Source organism: Callospermophilus lateralis, chromosome 1 (assembly GCF_048772815.1).
Source record: "Callospermophilus lateralis isolate mCalLat2 chromosome 1, mCalLat2.hap1, whole genome shotgun sequence".
NCBI classification, from domain to species: Eukaryota; Metazoa; Chordata; class Mammalia; order Rodentia; family Sciuridae; genus Callospermophilus; species Callospermophilus lateralis.
The window spans coordinates 21885645-21903812 of NC_135305.1; the positions used below are offsets into that span (position 1 = coordinate 21885645).

The 18168-nt window shown below is 48.8% G+C and overlaps 1 protein-coding gene across 5 annotated transcripts in view; it reads left to right on the plus strand.

The window, feature by feature from the left end:
* Positions 1-18168, plus strand: part of Plxna4 (plexin A4) — a 353319-nt gene that overhangs the window by 119712 nt on the left and 215439 nt on the right. Inside the window, exon 4 of one of the 5 annotated variants that reach the window (XM_077110456.1) lies at positions 1099-1118. The exons of the other annotated variants lie outside the window; for them this stretch is intronic. Within the exon in view, the coding sequence (XP_076966571.1) occupies positions 1099-1118 (20 nt within the window). The remainder of the gene's footprint in view (positions 1-1098; positions 1119-18168) is intronic. 5 annotated transcript variants of the gene reach the window in all.

An 18168-nucleotide genomic window follows, 5' to 3' on the forward strand; every position in this document is an offset into this window, starting at 1 on the left:
TGCTGAAAGTGCCCTGCCCAACATCACTGTTGATAGTCTCCGAGTTTGAAGGACCTTCAAAAAAAAATTATATATATATATTTTTAAAGGAAAATCTTTGTGAGAGCCGAGTGGAGTGTAAATGAGAAGATGTGGCTATTCAACTGGGAAGCGGTGGGCACGGGGACTCATTTCAGCACATGTCCCTGCCTGGAGACAACAGATGGGAATGTGGCCCTTTCCCTGTGCCCTTGGCGTGTGGTGTTTCGCCTCATGAAGCAATGGACACTTTCCCCCTTAGCATGTAAACTCCAAGGACTTTGAGGCAAACATTGCATGCTGCCTGGGCCCTCTCCCCGGCTCTCTGTGGTCTTCCTAGTAGCGGTGATTCTAAAACTGTGTTTACATTTGATTCTCACAACCAAAGCGGGAGGCAGGAGCTGTAGGTGTGGCCCTTCCTGCCTTGCAGGAAGCTGAGGCTCTGTGAGGTCTAGGCATTTGTCTAAGGTCACCCCTGCTGAACTGGGACTCAGACCTCACTTTCTTTTTTTTTGAACTGAAAGGAATAATTGCCCCTGCTCCTCTTGGTTCCCATTAACTGTTTTCCTTCTAAATACCATGCAAGGTCCCCTCCAGCAATTCTGAATTGTATTCTGTTACTCATCATGGCACACCACTCCACTTCCCCCACCCAACATGCTGCTTTCCCTGTCCAAGGCATCTTTCTCACCTGTTCTAGATCCTTCTTAATTCAAAGGTCACCTTCTCAGCTCTATCCCTTTCTTCCTCCTTATTCCTGGGCAGACCAAATTGCTCCTTTCCCTAGACTATGGCTGGGCCCTCCAGTACATACCCGGTGGCCCAGGTCACACTGTGTGGTGGTTATTCAATCAGCTGACTGCTGTTCTGACTAGATTCTTTGTGTGGACTTCTGGGGTAGGCTCATTCATCTTTGGATCCCCAGGGCCCCACACTGAACATGCACGTAGTATAGATGCTCCTCATGTCTGATGGAGTCATGTCCATACAGCCCCAATCCAAGCTGAAGTATCTTTAAGTCAATGATGCATAACCTCCCAAACATCATACCTCGACCTAACCTACCTTCAACCTGCTCAGGACCCTGGCATGAGCCCATGGTGGAGCAAGCTCATCTATACACAAAGCCTATCTTATAATAGCACGTCGGGTAGCTGCTGTGATTAACTGACTACCATGCTGAAAAGGAGCACCAGAATGGCTGTATGGTGTGCTTCCGCACCACAAAGTCCAAATATCCCAAATCAATCCATCCTGAGGACTTTCTGTCATTTGCTTTGGGTGAATTGAGTCTAGAGCCCAGGGACCCAGTTCACCTGGCATTGTCCTTGAACCTCCAAAGTCTTTCCCACCTCTTGGGGGACAACCAGACTACTGGATCCTCAGGAAGATGTCTGTGAGTTTGACAATGGTGTCTTAAACCTTTCTGGTGTTGGGGGTGGTTGGAGATGACATGGAAGGTGAGTAAGCACCTGAGAAGCCCCTTTAGACTCTGTCTGACCAGGTACCTTTCCCACCACGTCCCTCCCAGGCCTATGCACAGATGGGGGGAGCATCCACTGCAGAAGCCATGTGACATCCAAGATGGGGAAGGTAGGGGATAGCTTTGCCTTTGGTGGCCTTCTCCACACACACATTAGCACACCATCTATTCATCTCTCTCTGACATTTGAAAAGGACAGAAAGCTTGTCCCAGGGCAGAAAAGAGGCTGGAACTGACCACACACCGCCTACTTCACATGTTTTCTCCCTGCAGAAGGCTGAAACGTATTCTGTGGATCTAAGAGTAAGTGTGTCTGTTTGAGTGGATACTGAGATTGCTAGGTCAAAGCTACGTGTCCTCTGTCGGTGCAAGGGCTTCTCACAGGCTTGTTTTGCTCGCCATGGCATTTCTGTTTGTCTTGGGGACAAAGGGAGTGAGACAGAAGTTTGGGAGACAGAGAAGCGATGGTTAGAATTCAAGGGTTCAGCAAGGGGTGATCCAATAGTGGAGGAAAAGTCCAGAACCAATATCCATTCCCACAACCCAAGAGGTCTCTGGGTATGTTTATCCCTGTGGATTTCTGATGGATGCATTCTGATACCCACCAGTAACTTCTAATTATGAGCTGCTCGCCCTCGCCTTCCCTCCAGCTTTTATTGGCTCAGTCTTGGCATCTCCCAACAGCTTCCTGTGACATCCTTCTTGTTTTCTGAAGGTACCTGTCATGTGGTATTAAGGCATAGTGGATCAGCCCCTCTGAACTGAAAGTGAGACCCCCAGATAGAATTGCACATGACAGGAGAGATGAATTCATCAACCTCAGCAGCTCCTAATGAACACAATCGCCTGGTGCTAATGGGAACCTTAAGGAGTTAGGCATGGATTAAAGCCACCACGGAGGCTTTCAAATGCAGATGCCCCCTAATAAATCACATGGTGAAACTCATCACTCACTCCTTGGGTCCGCTTTTAATAAAGACCAGAATGAGCTTCGTCCTAAACCTGGGGATGAACAGGAGCCATGCTGCCATCTTCGTTGGGCCCAGGTCAGCATTTAATGGCTCATGATCATTCTCTGATGTGCAGGGACAGCGTTGCTATGCAGGCGGTGATCAATCCCAGCTGCTGGGAAGGAGTGAGGGGACCCCCCCCAACCTGAGCCTCAGGTTGGAATCATCTCTTCTATCCCCATTAAACTCTGCGCCCCCCACCCCACCACATGGGAGAATTTACAGGGAAAATGAGATTTTATTAAAGTCGAGGGACCTCCCCGAAAGAACAGAAAGCCTAATAAGAGCCATAAGGGTTTCTTACCTTGGATGAAAGTTTCCCATTTTCCCAGATTCCTTCCTTTGGTTTTCATTTCTCTGTCCATCCATTTCCATGGGTGCCTCATTACTTGGCTAAAAAAGCAAAACGCCGTTAGTAGCCAAACTATCCAACAGTTTTTTCCCCCTAATGAAGGCCCAGTGGTTTAGAGTATATGTGTTTTAAAATCTGAACACAGTGACTTCAAAAGGCCCCTGAACTTCATAACGGTAACGTTAACAGGGAAAATAAGACATGTCAGAAAAATGAGTGCTTCTGAGTCTCTCCCATTAAAAGGCCGATGGCCAGGCAGGTCCAATCCAGCCTCTCTTGCTGATGCCCTGGTGGTCTCCCCAGTTCTGTAAGCACAACTAGGAGTAGGGAGGCCTGGCCCAACCATGGTGTCCTCATGTGAGAGTCCCTGCGGCCTTTCCTTGCCTTCCTCTGGACTTCTCTAGACCTTGACTTTGGATTCCTCTTGACTTTGCTCCAGGTAGAGCATTTCAAGACCAGGCTTGGCCAACCACGAGGCCATCTGCATGAAGCTTTCCTGAAGTCTCTGGTTTCTGGGGCTGGAGACCTTGACAATAAAGCTCAGCCAGACATCGACAGGGAATCAGGGCTTGTCCCACCTGTTCTGCAGGTTTCCTTGTTCCTTCCTACTGCCTGACCATATCATGGTCTGGCTGCTTGCAAAACTTGGCATTGTTATGTGTGCAGAGTGGAGATAATGGTATTTACCAACCATACAGTATTTTGAAGATTAACAGGGATAATGGATGCTAAGCCCTTAGAAAAGTGCCTGGCACAGAGCAAATACTCAATAAATGGTTAGTATTACATTATTGGCATCGCATTAAAGCATTTTATCATTTTGCTAGTACATGCTTCAGCAATGCCAGTTTCCACAGTGCTTCCCAGGTTTCAATGCCAAGCCCTCTGTTGAGCCCATGGCAAAGATTATCTTCTTGCAACTTCCCAGCTTTCCTTATTTAGAGGTGAGAAAGTGAAGACTTCCTAGAAGTTATACAAAGTCATACTGTGGGTGTGTGGAGAGCCTGGATTTCATCCATCAGATATCTGCCCAGTGCCAGCCATGGGTACAACACTCTTCTAGATTGGGGAGGGGGTACACTTTTGTAGTTTTGATTCTGAAATATCTTCATCCTTCCACCTCATCCTTTGGGCTCCTGGGTGGAGACAGCAGAGAGCATGAGTAATACCTGCCCTGGGAGGTGTGGAGGCTTAGGAGCTTCTGCTCCTGCCTGCCCCCTGGTCACAGTAGCTGTTCTGCTATGGGTCCCTCTCCAGAGGGATGTCTTCAGTGAAGAAGGTGCTGGAGTAAGCAGGGCGCAGACCACAACATGTGTGGGGCGGGTGTGGTGTGGCTGGCTGCTGTGCAGCTTCTTATCCCGGGGACACTTATAGTCAAAACAGCAGACTCCTCAAGGTTATCGTCTCTGACTTGGCTTCCATCATGTCTTTCTGCTTCCTTTGGATTGGAAAGTTTAAGCTCCTTGCTGGCAAGTGCTCGGTGTCTGCTCAGCCCCTCGCCTTGCAGCCCTAATGGGTGCCATAATGCCAGGTCACCTGAAGTCTCTGCAAGAGCGTTTCTATGTGCCAATCATGCTTGAGTACCATGAGCTTGGCAAGGGGGACTGTGGTGATGAGTTGAGTAAGAGGCAAGAGCCAGACTGGGACAAGGTGATGTGAGTGTCCATCACAATGATTCACATCACTCAAGAGCGGGGACAGACCATCAAAAGATGGTGTCTGTGGCATAGGAAGGCATGATGTTAGGTCCTCACATCCAGCTGTGCTCTCCTTCCCACTCAGGGTCACCAAGCTCATTTCTCAGTCTGTTTACAGGGACTGCGGAGCGCTTCCGAGACTCGGGTGTGCCAGGTCTCGTGTGGGCATGTGGGTGGGGAGGAGCTCAGAGAGGCTTCACCAGGGATGTGATGAAGGAGGTCCTGTCCTCGTTGCCTTCTCTTTAATGACTTCTTTCCAAGGACTTCTGTGACAATCTCCCTCCAGTCCCCATTCCCCAACTTCAGGCTCCCTCCCTGTGGCCTCCTCCCTTCTAGGCTCAAGGTGAGTTTGGTCCTACCATCAGGCCTCCCAGGGCCTGGGTCCTGAGAACTCCTCAAGGAGAATGGGGTCTCCATCCCAGGGCTGCACCCACAGAGCTCAGCCCAGCAGTGCACCCCAACATCGGGAAGATACAGAGGTCCTTGAGAGAAGCTCTAAAGATGTGATTCAAAGAGCTGGAGAAAGAGCCTGTGTCGGACTCTCAGGCAAGAGAATGTCCCGAAGTGGTGGGGTCACTTTCTCTAAGAGTCCCAGGGCCATCCGAGAGGATCAAGGGGCAGTGTTGGAAACCGTGTTCCTCCTGTCCCTTCTTTCTCTCTTCTGTGCACCTTCCATGTTGGCTCCCGCCCTAGCCTGTCCACCCCTGCAGCCCCAGCACCACGTGCCCCTGGGATCCGACTCTAACCCAAGGCATGCCCTCCCCCTCCCCTGTTCTTCTCCTCTGGGATTTCCCTCTCCACCTCTGCCTCTGCCCACCGGCGTGCCTGTCCACATGTGACCGGCACTCATGCAGGTGCCTGTGCGACCCAGGCAGAGCTCTCACACCTGCTACACTGGAGGCCCTCCAGGCTAAAGTGGGTCGTCAGCTCCTGGGGTGCATTAGTTCAAGAACATAGTTCTGCCTAGGGACAGGGGACGTCGCGGCTCAGTCACACCCATCAACACCTAGGGCTGGAGCAGCGTGGGGAGGACAGATGAGGAGCATGAGTCACAGAACCCTTCTAAGAAAAGCCTCTGCTCATGGCGCCTCTGAGTGAGTTCATTACACAGACACATTTGTTTGTGCTCTCTTATGTGAAGCGATATGAGCGGAATGGAAATAAGGGATTCACACACACAGAATCGAAGAGAGTTGGCACCACTGTATACAGTCAGCTCTGGGTTATCCACAGGACATTGGATCCAGAGCCCGCTGTAGACACCAAAACACTCAGACACTCAAGTCCTTTATAGAGAATGGCATGGTATTTGCCTATAAGCAACACATATTGTCCTGTAAACTTTAATAATCAATATGTTGGTCATAATGCCTAATGAAATTTATATGCTATATAAATAGTTATACTGTATTGTTTGGGAATAATGGCAGGATAAAGTTTATATATTTTCAATACAAATGTGATTTTTTTTCTGAATATTTTTGATTCACGGTTGCTTGAATCCACAGACGCAGAACCCCCAGATACAGGGGCCAACTATATATTCAGAACAAGTACTATTAACGACATAGAGAGCTTCTTGAACAGATTAGTGATTTTATTTCCAAGGCCTAAGAATTCTAATAAGGCCAAGCAAGAATCCGTGAAGCATAGGGAGGTCACGGTCGAGCCAAGAGGTCACATGACCCTGACTTTGGAAACCTCTGGGTCACCAGTCACCCCATCCCCACGCGGCTGCCTCCTACTGTCCTCAAGCCTCAGGGCCAGGGGAGCATGTGAGGTGACAGGGAATCCGCCCACCAGAGGAGCACTTGGGAAGCACGCGCCTGGGTTTCCTGCACTCTTGTTCCCACGCAGGGTCAGGATCCAGAGAGGAGGCGCCCGAGCTGACAATTGGCTCTGGGGCTTTACACACTTGGGTGTGCCCAGCAAGGGGGCCGAGCTTCAGACTTGCTGCGTGCCACCTGTTGGTACCTACTGCTCAGGGGGCCCTGCTGGACAGATTAGGTATCAAAACCATTCCTCTCCAGAGTGTCCATAAAAACTCCCTTTCTTTGATGTGATCATTGTTCAAAGCCATGGTTTCAGGGCACACGCGGAGTGCCTGCTTTTCGGCAGAGCCTTGGCTGTTTCCCTGTCAACACCCACCGTAGGTTCTTTCTCTTTTGGGCGTATGTGACACCCACAGGGATTCTTCCATCCTTCCCTGCAGCCCTCTGGCTCCTTCCATTAATGGAGGCAGTGCAGGCCCTACCTCTGTCTTGGAAGTTTCCGTGGATTGGTGACAGGGGACAAGGGAGCCATCGACCAGCGCTCCTCTGTTCTCTCCAGGCCTGGGGAGCTCTCTGCTCTCCTCCTGGGGTAGCCAAGTCCTGTCAGTTTGCTGAGACGGGAAAAATGCTTATGATATCAGCAAGGGGTCTGGTGATGCATCTTAGCAGTTTGCTGGCGCCTGGGTGGCTCTTGGGGCCTGAGAATCAAAGGAGGGGCTTAGGCCACTCAGCTTAGCACGGTCTTTGCTGCTGATTTTGCCCGAGGGGAAGACAGAAGTTGAAAGGAGCTGTGTTGGTGGAATGTCGAGGCGAGGGATCCTCTCATCTCATGTTGAAGGGCTGGGAGAGGCTCTGGGCTCCCAGCAGCCAGGCTCTCCAGCGGAGCCGATCCAAGCAGGTAAACCCAAATGGAGATCTGGATGCAGAGGGATGAAGAAATGGGATGGTTTGAATTAGGGCAGGAGGGGGGCAGGGAAAAGAGGCCTGGCAGGGGAAGGCCTCCCAGGAGGCCCCAGAGAGCAGACGACATTGTCAGAGTGCTCTGTGAGGTGAAGGCCATGCCTGATACAGATCCGATGTGGATTCCCAAGGTCATGGCTCCAAATCCAATGTCACTGCATACCTCGTGGCTGGCAACTGTGCTGTCTGGAGGGCTGAGCTCCTTCCTTCAGGGCTGGGCCTGGCTCCTCAGCAGAAGTGTGCTTGTCAACTCTCCTCAGCTGCGGCCTCATCTGCAGTTGTCAACTGAGATGGGCATGGTGCCCAGGGCAGACTCAAATGTCCTTGAGCCAGGCAGGATGACCCCTCCCTGCGTTAGGTGCTCTGAGCCCGAGGTGCAGGCTGCTGAGGGCTTTCCTGGACCCCCTCCCACATGTGAGTGGGAGCAGGGGCTGGAAAGAGCGGGACCCCAGCTTCTCCTCTGGGCTCTGAGGGACCCCAGCAGCTGGGCTGGGGCTCAGACAGCGGCTCCTCTGGATGCCTGACGACAGGCCATGGAGCCACTAGCAAGAAGGAGGGGGGACAAGAGAGCCAGGGCCTGGGTGTTGACAGCCACTCCTCTCGTTCTCCTTCTCTCCACTCTCCTCCCATGCCCATCTCCTTTCTGCTTTTATTTCAGACCTTAATAGTCAACCAAATAGTTTTTGCCTTTTTTTTTTTTTTTTTAAGAAAAGCTAACTCAAACAGAATAGTCAAAAAAAGGTGCCATGCTGGGACCCCTGTTTGTTGCTGTCATTCTCTTTTCTCAGAAAGATGACACTGGTCCCCCTTGGATCATGCTAAGGGGATTTACTTTGAGGACAGTCAGTACCCTGCTGTCCAGCCCATTCCCAAGCCTGCATCCCCTTTTGCCGCTCTCCTGACGGTGGCCATGTGTCTCCTCTGTGTTGTCACAGAAAACTTCTTGCCCCACCCCTTTTATGGTCTCTGCTGTCCGTCGGGATGTAGAGAAGAAGTGTCACTGAGAAAGGGAAAGGGCTTTGCCAGCAGGCCTGGTGGGAATTGTAGTTCCACTGCTTACAAAGGGGGATGTGGATCAGCCTCCCTGGGCCCTACCTAAGAACCTCCTGCTCTGCAGGGCCATGGCGAGGGCTCCATTAGGTTCAGGCACAGGGCCTGGGTCCTATGTCTGCCCTATTCTCACTAAAGCCCTACACTCCTGTCTCAGGGGGTCCCACGCACGTTCTCCATGGACACATTGCCTCTGCTGATGGGGACTGGTTATTAGTGGTGGTTTATTGTTTCCCCCTCATTATTTTTCCTTGTTTCTCCGTCTTCTGTCCCCTTTGTCCCACTCCAGCCATCCTTGAAGGCTCCACTCCTCACTGCTCCATCCAGCATCCTCTCTCCCGACTGGAGCCCTCCACCCAACATCCTCCTCCCAGGCCCCAAGTCATGTCCTCCTGTGTCAGCCCTGCCGTCTGGCTGCCCTGAATCTCCTTCTGTAGGGTGGCACTGCTCCATCTCCCTGTCACACCTGAAGCAGTTGGCGTGGTGGTGCTGGAGGAGTGCTTCTTGGATCACAGAGGCCACCAGCCTATCTTCTCGGTGTCTCTGGTCCCAGGCAGTGGAGTCTGGACTGCACAGCGGACCCAGTGCCATCCACCGTTACATTTCCTTTCCTTAAGCGTAGTCCATGTGGCTAGTGGAGTCCCACACTTAGTGAGGGTTTAATTTCCAGGTAACTTTAGATATCTCTTTCTTGACTTACTTAAAGTTCTGACCATCATACCTCATCGGGACTTCTCAATTATTCTTCCATTAATTTTTCCAAGTTGAATTTCAAATGACCCCTTGCTACAGTTCCTTTGCTGAAACATGAGCCATATCATTCTTCCCAGATAGTTATCCTTGATTTCCTGGAAAGCTCCTACCTTTGAGATTGACCAGAGACAGAAATAGAAATACTTCTTGTTTAATTATTTTTTTTTAAGGTAGGAAAACCTTAAAAGGTAGGAGACTTAGAAGGCACAAGGTCTATTTGGGTCTAGGAAGTAGACAGGAACTTTTAGGGTCCAGGAAGTACAAAAAAAAAAAAAAAAAAAAAAGAGCTAAGGGCCTCTCCTCCAGATACTGCACATCACCTAAGGTTAAGGGGTAACTTGCCACCCTCTCTGGGGTCATGGCTGGGTCACAGGTTTATTCCACTTTCTCTCAATGTGGAGTCCCCTGTAACCATAGTCGCATTGAGACAGGTTCATAATGTCTCACTCATCTCACTGTTTCGCTGCGGGTGAAAGATAGTGAGACACCAGGGGACCGGGAGGGCAAAGGGGTCCTGCCTCTCGTGCTTACTGACATAGAAGGAGAGAAGCCAGGGCCACCCAGCTTTCCTCTTTGTGATGTGCTTTGCTAGCATATTTTTTAAGATTTTCAAAAGAATTGAGAGTTACGCTCTTTCCCTGGGGATGTGGGTTTCTATCTAGAGGAGTTGGCAGAGAAAATATTTCTTTGCTGATGCCTGTCCTTTCTGAATCTCCTTCTCCTCTGAGGCCTGGGTATCAGGAGACCTGGATTTGGACTCCCCTTGTACCCTGTGTCTCATATAAATAGCTCTCCTTTCCTTTCCTCGTTTCCCTACCAATTAGCCAGACTCCCAGGATCATGGATCCATAAAGTAAAGGCATTCTAGAAATTTATCTATGCAATCCTGTATTTTAGAGACTAGGAAACCAAATCCCCAAGGTGGGGGGTGGGGTGGCTTCCTCCAAGACAGAATTGAGGCTAGAATCCATTTTTCTGACTTCCATTCCAACTCCCCTCACTGTCTCCCTCTCCACCAAGGAGGAGCCATTGGAAAAAAACAGGGCAACCAAGCCTGGACACACTTGCAGGACACCTTCCCCATGTACTCAGGGGACCAGCGTTCCCCAGAGTTTTCGTTACTGAGTCACTACGTATCACTCTCAGCTTACTGCTGCTGCAGCTAAATGAGCCAGACGTAGACTTTTAGTTTGTTTCCCCAATTTTCAAATTTGGTGGGAAGTTATTGTCCTACCAGAAACACCCAAATCCAGCTCTTGGGAGCACTGGTAGGATTAAGATTAGGATCCTTATGTCTCCCGAAGAGCTCATGTGTTAGTTAGGCAATGCAGGGATGTTCCAGGTAAAATGATTAGATTTTGAAAGCTCTGACCTCCTCAGTGGCTTCATCTGAATGTTGAATTAGTAATTTCAATAGGTACAGGATGGGGCCTGGCTGAAGGAAGTGGTTCACTGGGAGTGTGGACTTGTCCTTCTGTCTGTCTCTGTCTCTCTCCCCACCCCCTTCCCTTCTTGCCACAAGCTGAGCAGCCTTCCTCTGTCACCCCCTTCTGCCAAGATGATCTGCCCCACCTCAGGCCGGGAGCAATGGAGCCTGCTGACCGTGGACTGAACTTCTGAAACTCTGAGCCCAAAATAAACTTTTCCTCCTTGAAGTTGTTCTTGTCCGTCACTTTGGTCACAGAAATGAAAAGCTGATTCTCACAGGTAGAAAGGGTATTCATGAGGTCGTACGTCTGTCAAAGAGGCTTTTGGTAATATCTTCCCCTGAGAGGATCCATCCACTGGGACGGACCACAACACTAATGGCTTACCTTGAGCTCCTCCGTGCCAGGACCTTATATCATTCAATGATGACATAAGGCAGATACTTTTATCTTCAGTTTACAAACGAAGTGTATGAAGATGAAGCATATGGAGATATGATAATTATAATAATATTCCTAACTTCACAAACTATTCAGTGTCCGCCCTGGAGTCACCCTGAGTTTGGCTCCCAGAGCCCACGAGTGGAACCACTGGGTTAAAGTATGAAGACGGGGAGGAAAAGGACCATCATTTCCCACATCCCCTGAGCAAGGTCGCAGAACGGGGATGTTGGGTAATGAGGAAAATCTCTGCTGGTTTGGAATGGTCTCACTCGGGTCTGCTCTAGGCAGGAGGGTGGGAGAAGGTCCGACCCGCCGTGGGCCCTTTTAAGTCTGGTGGATTGTAGACAACTTTATAGAGACTGAAAGAGACTGTCAAGCTGTTTGCCTCCCCCAGAGGCCAGTGGTGCCCCGGGCTGGGATGCTTCCAGGCAGCTCGGCTTCTTAATGGCTATGAGCTGGCATTAGACCACTGCCCATCAGAGAGGACAGGACTCTGAAGCTTTGTACTCTGGCAAGCTAGCCCTGATCTCACCAGCTGCCAGGCCTTTGTGGAACAAAGAAAGGCAGTGCATTGCTTTCTTTTTAGCCCATTATTTGAGAGCTGAGTCCCTATCAGAATATCCTATCATTAGCTCCACATGACAAGGTCTGAACATAAATATGTCACAACCAAAATGTCAGTGGGTTCCTCCCACCACGGCTGCCCACCCTTCCCCATCCTTCCCTCCCCTGCTCCCCAGGCCTCTCGCAGATGGGTCTGATTCCAGGGGGCAGCATCTGAGCCACCCCCCTGCCAAGGGAGATATTGTAGCCAAGAGCGAGAATGTTCTTTCCCACCAGAATGCTGGTCCCCGCGGTGATGAAGCCGATGGGCTCAGGCTGTTGCTCCTCCCTCCTGGTGCACTGCCAGAGCAAGGTGGCCCACCAGCTGCAGCCTGGGCAGTGGCCAGGAAGGGGAATTTGCCACATGTTCCTGGCCAGGTCCAGGTCATACCTGGCTGATGTCAACCTGAGTTTCTTCAACTTTTGTCTCGTTGGGGTCCTTCAGCTCCTCCGTGAAGTATTCCAAATAGACGTTAATAGTTGAAATTTTAAAAGAGATGGTAGCAGTATGGTTGTTTCTTTAAAAACTAAACATGTAATTACCATATAATCCAATAATTCTATTCCTAGATAATCTCCAAAATAATTGAAAACAAGATCTCAAGTAAATACTTGTACATCCATATTTATAACAGTTTAATTCAAAATAACTAAAAGGTGGAATCCAGATAAGTGTCCATTGAAGGATGACTGGGTAAACAAAATGTGGTATGTCCATACAATGGCATATTAGTCAGTCTTAAAAAGGGAAGAAATTCTGGCTGTAACACGGATGAACCTTGAAGATATTATACCAAGTGAAATAAGCCAGTCACAAAAGAACAAATAACATAGGATTCCTCTTATTTATTACCCCAAATTTTCATTCTGTGGCCTTGCTGAGGGGATGTGGAAAATGATGGTCCTTTTCCTCACCATCCTTATAGTTTGGTGCAGTGGTTAAGCTAATGGGTTTAATTATGTCTGCCTCATATCATCATGTATTATTAGCTTTTTGTCGCTGAGACCAAAATTCCTGACAAGAACAATTTAGAGAAGCCTCTTGGTTTCCAAGGTTGAGCTCATGGCTGGGCAACTCCATTGCTCTGGGCCCAAGGTGAGGCAGAACAGCATGGCAGAAGGGCTTGGTGGGAGGAAGCCACGCTGCTAAGGCAGCTGAGAAGTAGAGAAAGGGGACTGCAGAGAAGACGCACCCTCCCAGGGTGTACCCCCAGTGACCCACCTCCTCCAGCCACGTCCCACCTGCCTACAGTCATCAAACTGGGATGGATTAGCTTATAGCTCCCACAATCCAATCATTTCAGCTCTGAATATCCTGCAGGATGCAGGAGTTGGATTTTTGTTGGGAGGTGGGGTAGGGTGGGGGGTCTCATATCCAAATCCTAACACATCTCCTAAGGGTGGTCAAAATCATGGAGTCAGAGAGTAGAAGGGTGGTTGCCTTCTACTTCCTGTTTAATGGGCACAGACTTTCAGCTTGGGAACGTGAAAATGTCCTGGAGACGGTGGTGGTAGTTGTCACTCCACAGTGTGAAATGTATTTAATGACACTGGACTGTCCACTTAAAATGGCTAAAATGGTAAATTATATGTCATGTATATTTTACTATAAAAAAGATAGCATATATGGACATGTTTCAGAAATTGCAAAATCCACATAGAAATATCAGTTTTCTGCTCATCATTATTATTGTAATGATACAACACTTGTGACTTAGAAATGCTGATGTGTCTTTCCTAAGATCATAGATCATGTGTGGTCTTTGGGATTCATGCCCAGGGCTTTCTTCAATGTCCCAGAGGTGGCATATATATGGCACGTGGTACTTTGGCTTTCTTCTGACCCTTTGGCAGAATCACTTATTTGGTGGAATCACTTTCTGCTCAGTGCAAATGCAGCATCCGAATCATTCTCAACACAACACCCCAGGCTGTCACCACCCATCAGGCAGAGGTGGCATGCGCCTTGCAGCCGGCTTCCCATCTCTGCCCTTCTAGCACCTGCATCAGTGTTTCTTAGTGCAGATGGCCCTGATTCCTCTCAATTTCCTTGGGAAACTGGGTGAGATTGGTATAGAGAGGGTGTGGCCCTCCCTGGAGATGCATGGGGCTGGTTACACTGATTCTATCCCAGAAATGAGTTGAGCACTTGTGTCCTGGTCTTACCCACCTGTTGCTGCCCTGATCCACCTTTTGAGTTTGGTGCAGCAGCCCTATTTAAGGACAGCGTCCTTCCCTGTAGGTGGCCCTCCAGCAAACTCCTTCAAAGTAGACCTGAGCATTGTAGCCTGTGCATCTCGTCCCTCCAGCCCTGGCCTGACTCCACCATGCTACCGAGACTTCTAAGTCATCTAATGCCTTAAGTGGGGACCAGGAAGGAACAGGTTCTATGATTGAGAGAGGGCCCTCGGTAACTCTTGTGGCCTTGTAAACCCCTCCTGTTACACACCGCTGGTTTTGATTTGTGCATGGCCTGAGCTCAATAGCTGTTCATATCTCCCTTCAAATCCAGTTGAGTTATTGACACCAGCGAAGGGAAAAGGGGAACAAGATTGGTGTCAATTTCTCTTCTTCTTTTTCTTTTTTTAAATGTTCTTCTTTTCTTTGAAAGATCAAAAGAGGGCCAAATAGAACTCTTTTTTTTCTCCCTTCTCACACTCTGCCCACCCCCCATCATAATAGAACACAGGAGGGAAAATTCCAGCAATTGAAATTGTTCTCAGACATCTTTTTATTTCCTTTCAGTGGCTTTGATTGGGGTCCCCTGGCTTTAATCAAAGTGTTCAAGGAGACACAGAAATGATTCAGTTAAACAAATCCCTGGCGTCCTTCCTGCTCCAACCCGTCCTTCTTCCTCCTCACTGACCGTATTTTTTTATTATTGTATTTTATTAATGTGGGTGGGAGAAAATATCTTTCCAACAAAGGAGAAAGTGATGACGGGAGAGAAATTTTATTTTCTGAGCTAATAACTGGATGCTGGCTCAGCCACTCTGCAGCTGACGGACGGCTCTCCAAACCCAATTGTCCCCACTCTCCTTCCCCCTCTACTAAATTCCATCCATCACGCTAGTCATGATAAATAAAAGGCCCAATAAACAAATCAATCCATCCATCACTTCTGTGAGCCCGTGTGGTACCTGCCGTGGCAACACAGGTGGATCCCTGGGCTCAAAGTGGCGAGTGCTCACCCCAGGCATGGTGGGCCCCTGGTGGCCACTGAGGCAGGCACTGTGAGTGGTCCCCATGGCTGTCATCTCTGCCTTAGGCATCTCTCCCCCAGCTCTTCTCGGTTTACACCATGACTTTGAATCTAGAGTGTCGCAGCAACTCACCCCCTGGGCCTCACTGTGGCTGAGTCCTTGGGAAAGGGGGTGACATGGAGGACTGCTGTGAATGTCAGCATCTTGAAACAGAAGGGCAGGCATCTGGCCATGGACAATGGGTTTCGCTCATTTCTCTGTTCCATTTGACATCCAGTCCGCAAATGTTTATTGAGTTAGGGCCGTTAGGACTAGGGCCAGCCACCAGGGATGCGAGTGCATACGGCACATGTGGCCCTGTCCTCAAGCTGAGTACATTTGGTAGACCAACCTGGGGAGAGGGATGGGAGTGGGGTGAGACTAGGATAGATGTGCTGGCCTGAGTTGCTAAAGCCGGCCCCCTCAGGGGGCAGCACTCACGCTGTCTCTCCACAAGCAAGTCTCTTTGTCATCCTTTGATGGACAGAGACTGGCCACAACAACTCTGTAGAGGGTTTGGGACATCTTCTTCCAAGTCCATCCATTATTCACTTTTTCTTTTCTTTCGACCGAGGGCAGTGGCCCTCCTCACTCAGCTCCCAGGCCACCGCCAGGCTTGCCGTGGATTTTCCATATGCCTGCTACAGAAGGGACCCATTGGGGTCTTTATTTTTTGGTAGCCCCATACCCCTGAAGAGTAAACGCATAGCTTCTGTGTGCACCTTCAGGTGAGCACCACCTCTGGGCTGAGGCTCAGCCTCCTGTCTTGGTGTGCTGAGGGAGGAGGCTGGCTGGGACCGGGATGTGGAGGACACCATCCCTGATGGCGCATCTGGGCAGAGAGACAGTGGGCATGTGCCTGGGCGAGGGACCAGCCTCCCTGGAGGTCCTGACCTTGCAGTCTCACCCACCCCTGAGACCACAGCTCTCCATGCTGTCCGGATGAAAGGCGTTGAGCTAGGAAGTGAAAATGCCCACGCTTCCCGGCTCTGCAGCCACGGTCCTGAGAGCTGTGCCGTCTGATTGGATGAGAGAAGGGCTGTTGTCTTTCACATCAGGTCTCTAAAGGGAATATATTTGTTAAACATTATAATTACCCTTCAGCAGATGAACTCCATGGCAAATGAGAACTCAATAGCAATTGAGAACTATCTGCAATGGAAACCACACCGAGGCCCATTACTGTCTCTCAAATGATGCATTCATTTAGATAAGGCAGGCAATTATACATCTTGATTAGGTCACTGCTCCCAGGGGGATAGGTATTTTTCAGGATTGTCCCCCCCCCCTTACAAATATGTCCCTACAACTACAGTCCATGGCCCTGTCTCGCCCCCCCCATCCTTTCTCTCTACTCTGGATAATGAGATAAGTACACAGATGCACAGACAGACGTGCCCATCAAATACCTAAGCAGGCATAACCCACTTCTGTCTCTGTCTTCCTCTGAGGGACTCTGAAATGTTTGAGGATGGAAGACATCAGAAATAATAATAATAAAATTCTTAGGTATCAATTTTCCTTTGTTTTACCAAACGTCTTGGTTCACTGTTTCTTCTGATCACTTCCACAATCAAATGCAACAGATAGAACAGGTATTAGAAATCTTGATTATTTTCTTTCTGAAATGGACTTAAAAAAAAAAAAAAAAAAAAAACAGGCATCCTTCCAGATCTAAACATGAGTCTGTCTTTTTTACTCTTTTACAGATGAGAAAACTGAGTCTGGGGTGGGGGTTGGGGCTGATACCTTCAGGGGCCAGGTGGCTAGTTAAGCAGCGAGCTGGGCCTAGACCCCACATCTTTCAAATTGGGTGTTTGTTCTAAGCCCTTCAGTGGATACTTTTTGTGTTTATAGTAAAAATTAAATGCCCCTTAGGTGGCCCACAAGATTCTGATCACTTCCCCTGCTCCCCCCACTCAAGTTCCCTGGGGGAAGCCCACCTTGCCATACTGATGAGACTGTGCCCCTCAACCATGGGCCATATCTCCCTTCTTTTCTCCTCGGAACAGCCATAGTCATAATTAAACACTCACTTGTTAATGTTTTTTCCAAAAGCTTGTTTTTCTCCCTTTATTCTTAGCACCTACCAGACTTCCTGTCATATAGTGGCACCAAATTAATATTTGTTGAATGAATGCATGCATTAAGAAATTAGCTATGAGTAAATAATGACCTGGAACCTCAAAACTGCCCTGCCCGAAGATCCTACATGGCTAATTACTTCCAGAGAATTTAATGAAACATAGTCATTTCCTCACTCAGGTTTCTTTCCCACCAACCAACATGCTCCTCCAAATTATTTGGCCAATTGCTACTATATTTAGAGATCCTGCTGCTACATAAGTATACCAGGGATACTTTTTCTATTTTTTGTTTTTTGGTATTGATATTGGATATTAAACCCTGGGGAACTTCACCAATGAGCCACATCTAGCCCTTTTAATTTTTTTTATTTTGAGACAGGGTCTCGCTGAGTTACTTAGGACCTTACTAAGTTGCTGAGGCTGGCCTTGAACTTGCAGTCTTACTACCTAAGCCTCCTGAGTCTCTGGGATTAGAGACATGCACCACTGCACCCCACACTTTTTCTAGACATTTTGTTTTTCCCAATGAATGTGGGTACATGGTTTCAGGATCACCTGTTAGTGGGGAAGGCTTCCCTTGGAGACATTGAACTTGAGCATCCCCCTCCCCATTTTTCACATGAAAAACCTGAATCACAGACACTCTCTACAGATGACACACATCTGGGTTGAATTGAAAGTGGAGGAAAAAAGGGATTTATGTATTTCAAAATATCTGGGCAATTAAATTTCTTAGTTCCCTTCCAGATGGTAGATGCCCCATAGATGCAGCCACAGAAAGACTTTGTTTTGGACTCTAAAAAACAAGTTAGTGGTGGCAGTGGAATTTGAATCTTGTTCACAAATCCTCATCTCCACCGAGACACACTGGCTGGGGAAAAATATAGTATTGTCCTTTCCCAAGAATGGAGTGTTCTGCATCCCGCAGCCTCCTGCTTTCTGGTATGCATTTCCCTGTAATTCCTTTCTCTGACTTTGGCTTAACAAAATCCTTTAACTTGGGCTGCGCCCAGCACTGTTATGTATTTATTAGAGTTGCCTGCAGAGTTCTAAGACCACTGGGCGTACGTGCAAATCTATAAAAACACACAACGCAATTTCCAAACCCTGCAGTAAACTCCCCCTGAAGAGCCTGCTGTCATCGGGGAGGTTGGGCTGCAAAGAAAGTCCGGGGTAGAAGCAAAGAGAAGGCCGGCTGGCTTCCTGGAAATTGAATGAGGAGGGAGAGGTACAGCCCTTAATTCTTCTTGGGAAGAGTTCTGAGGTTTCC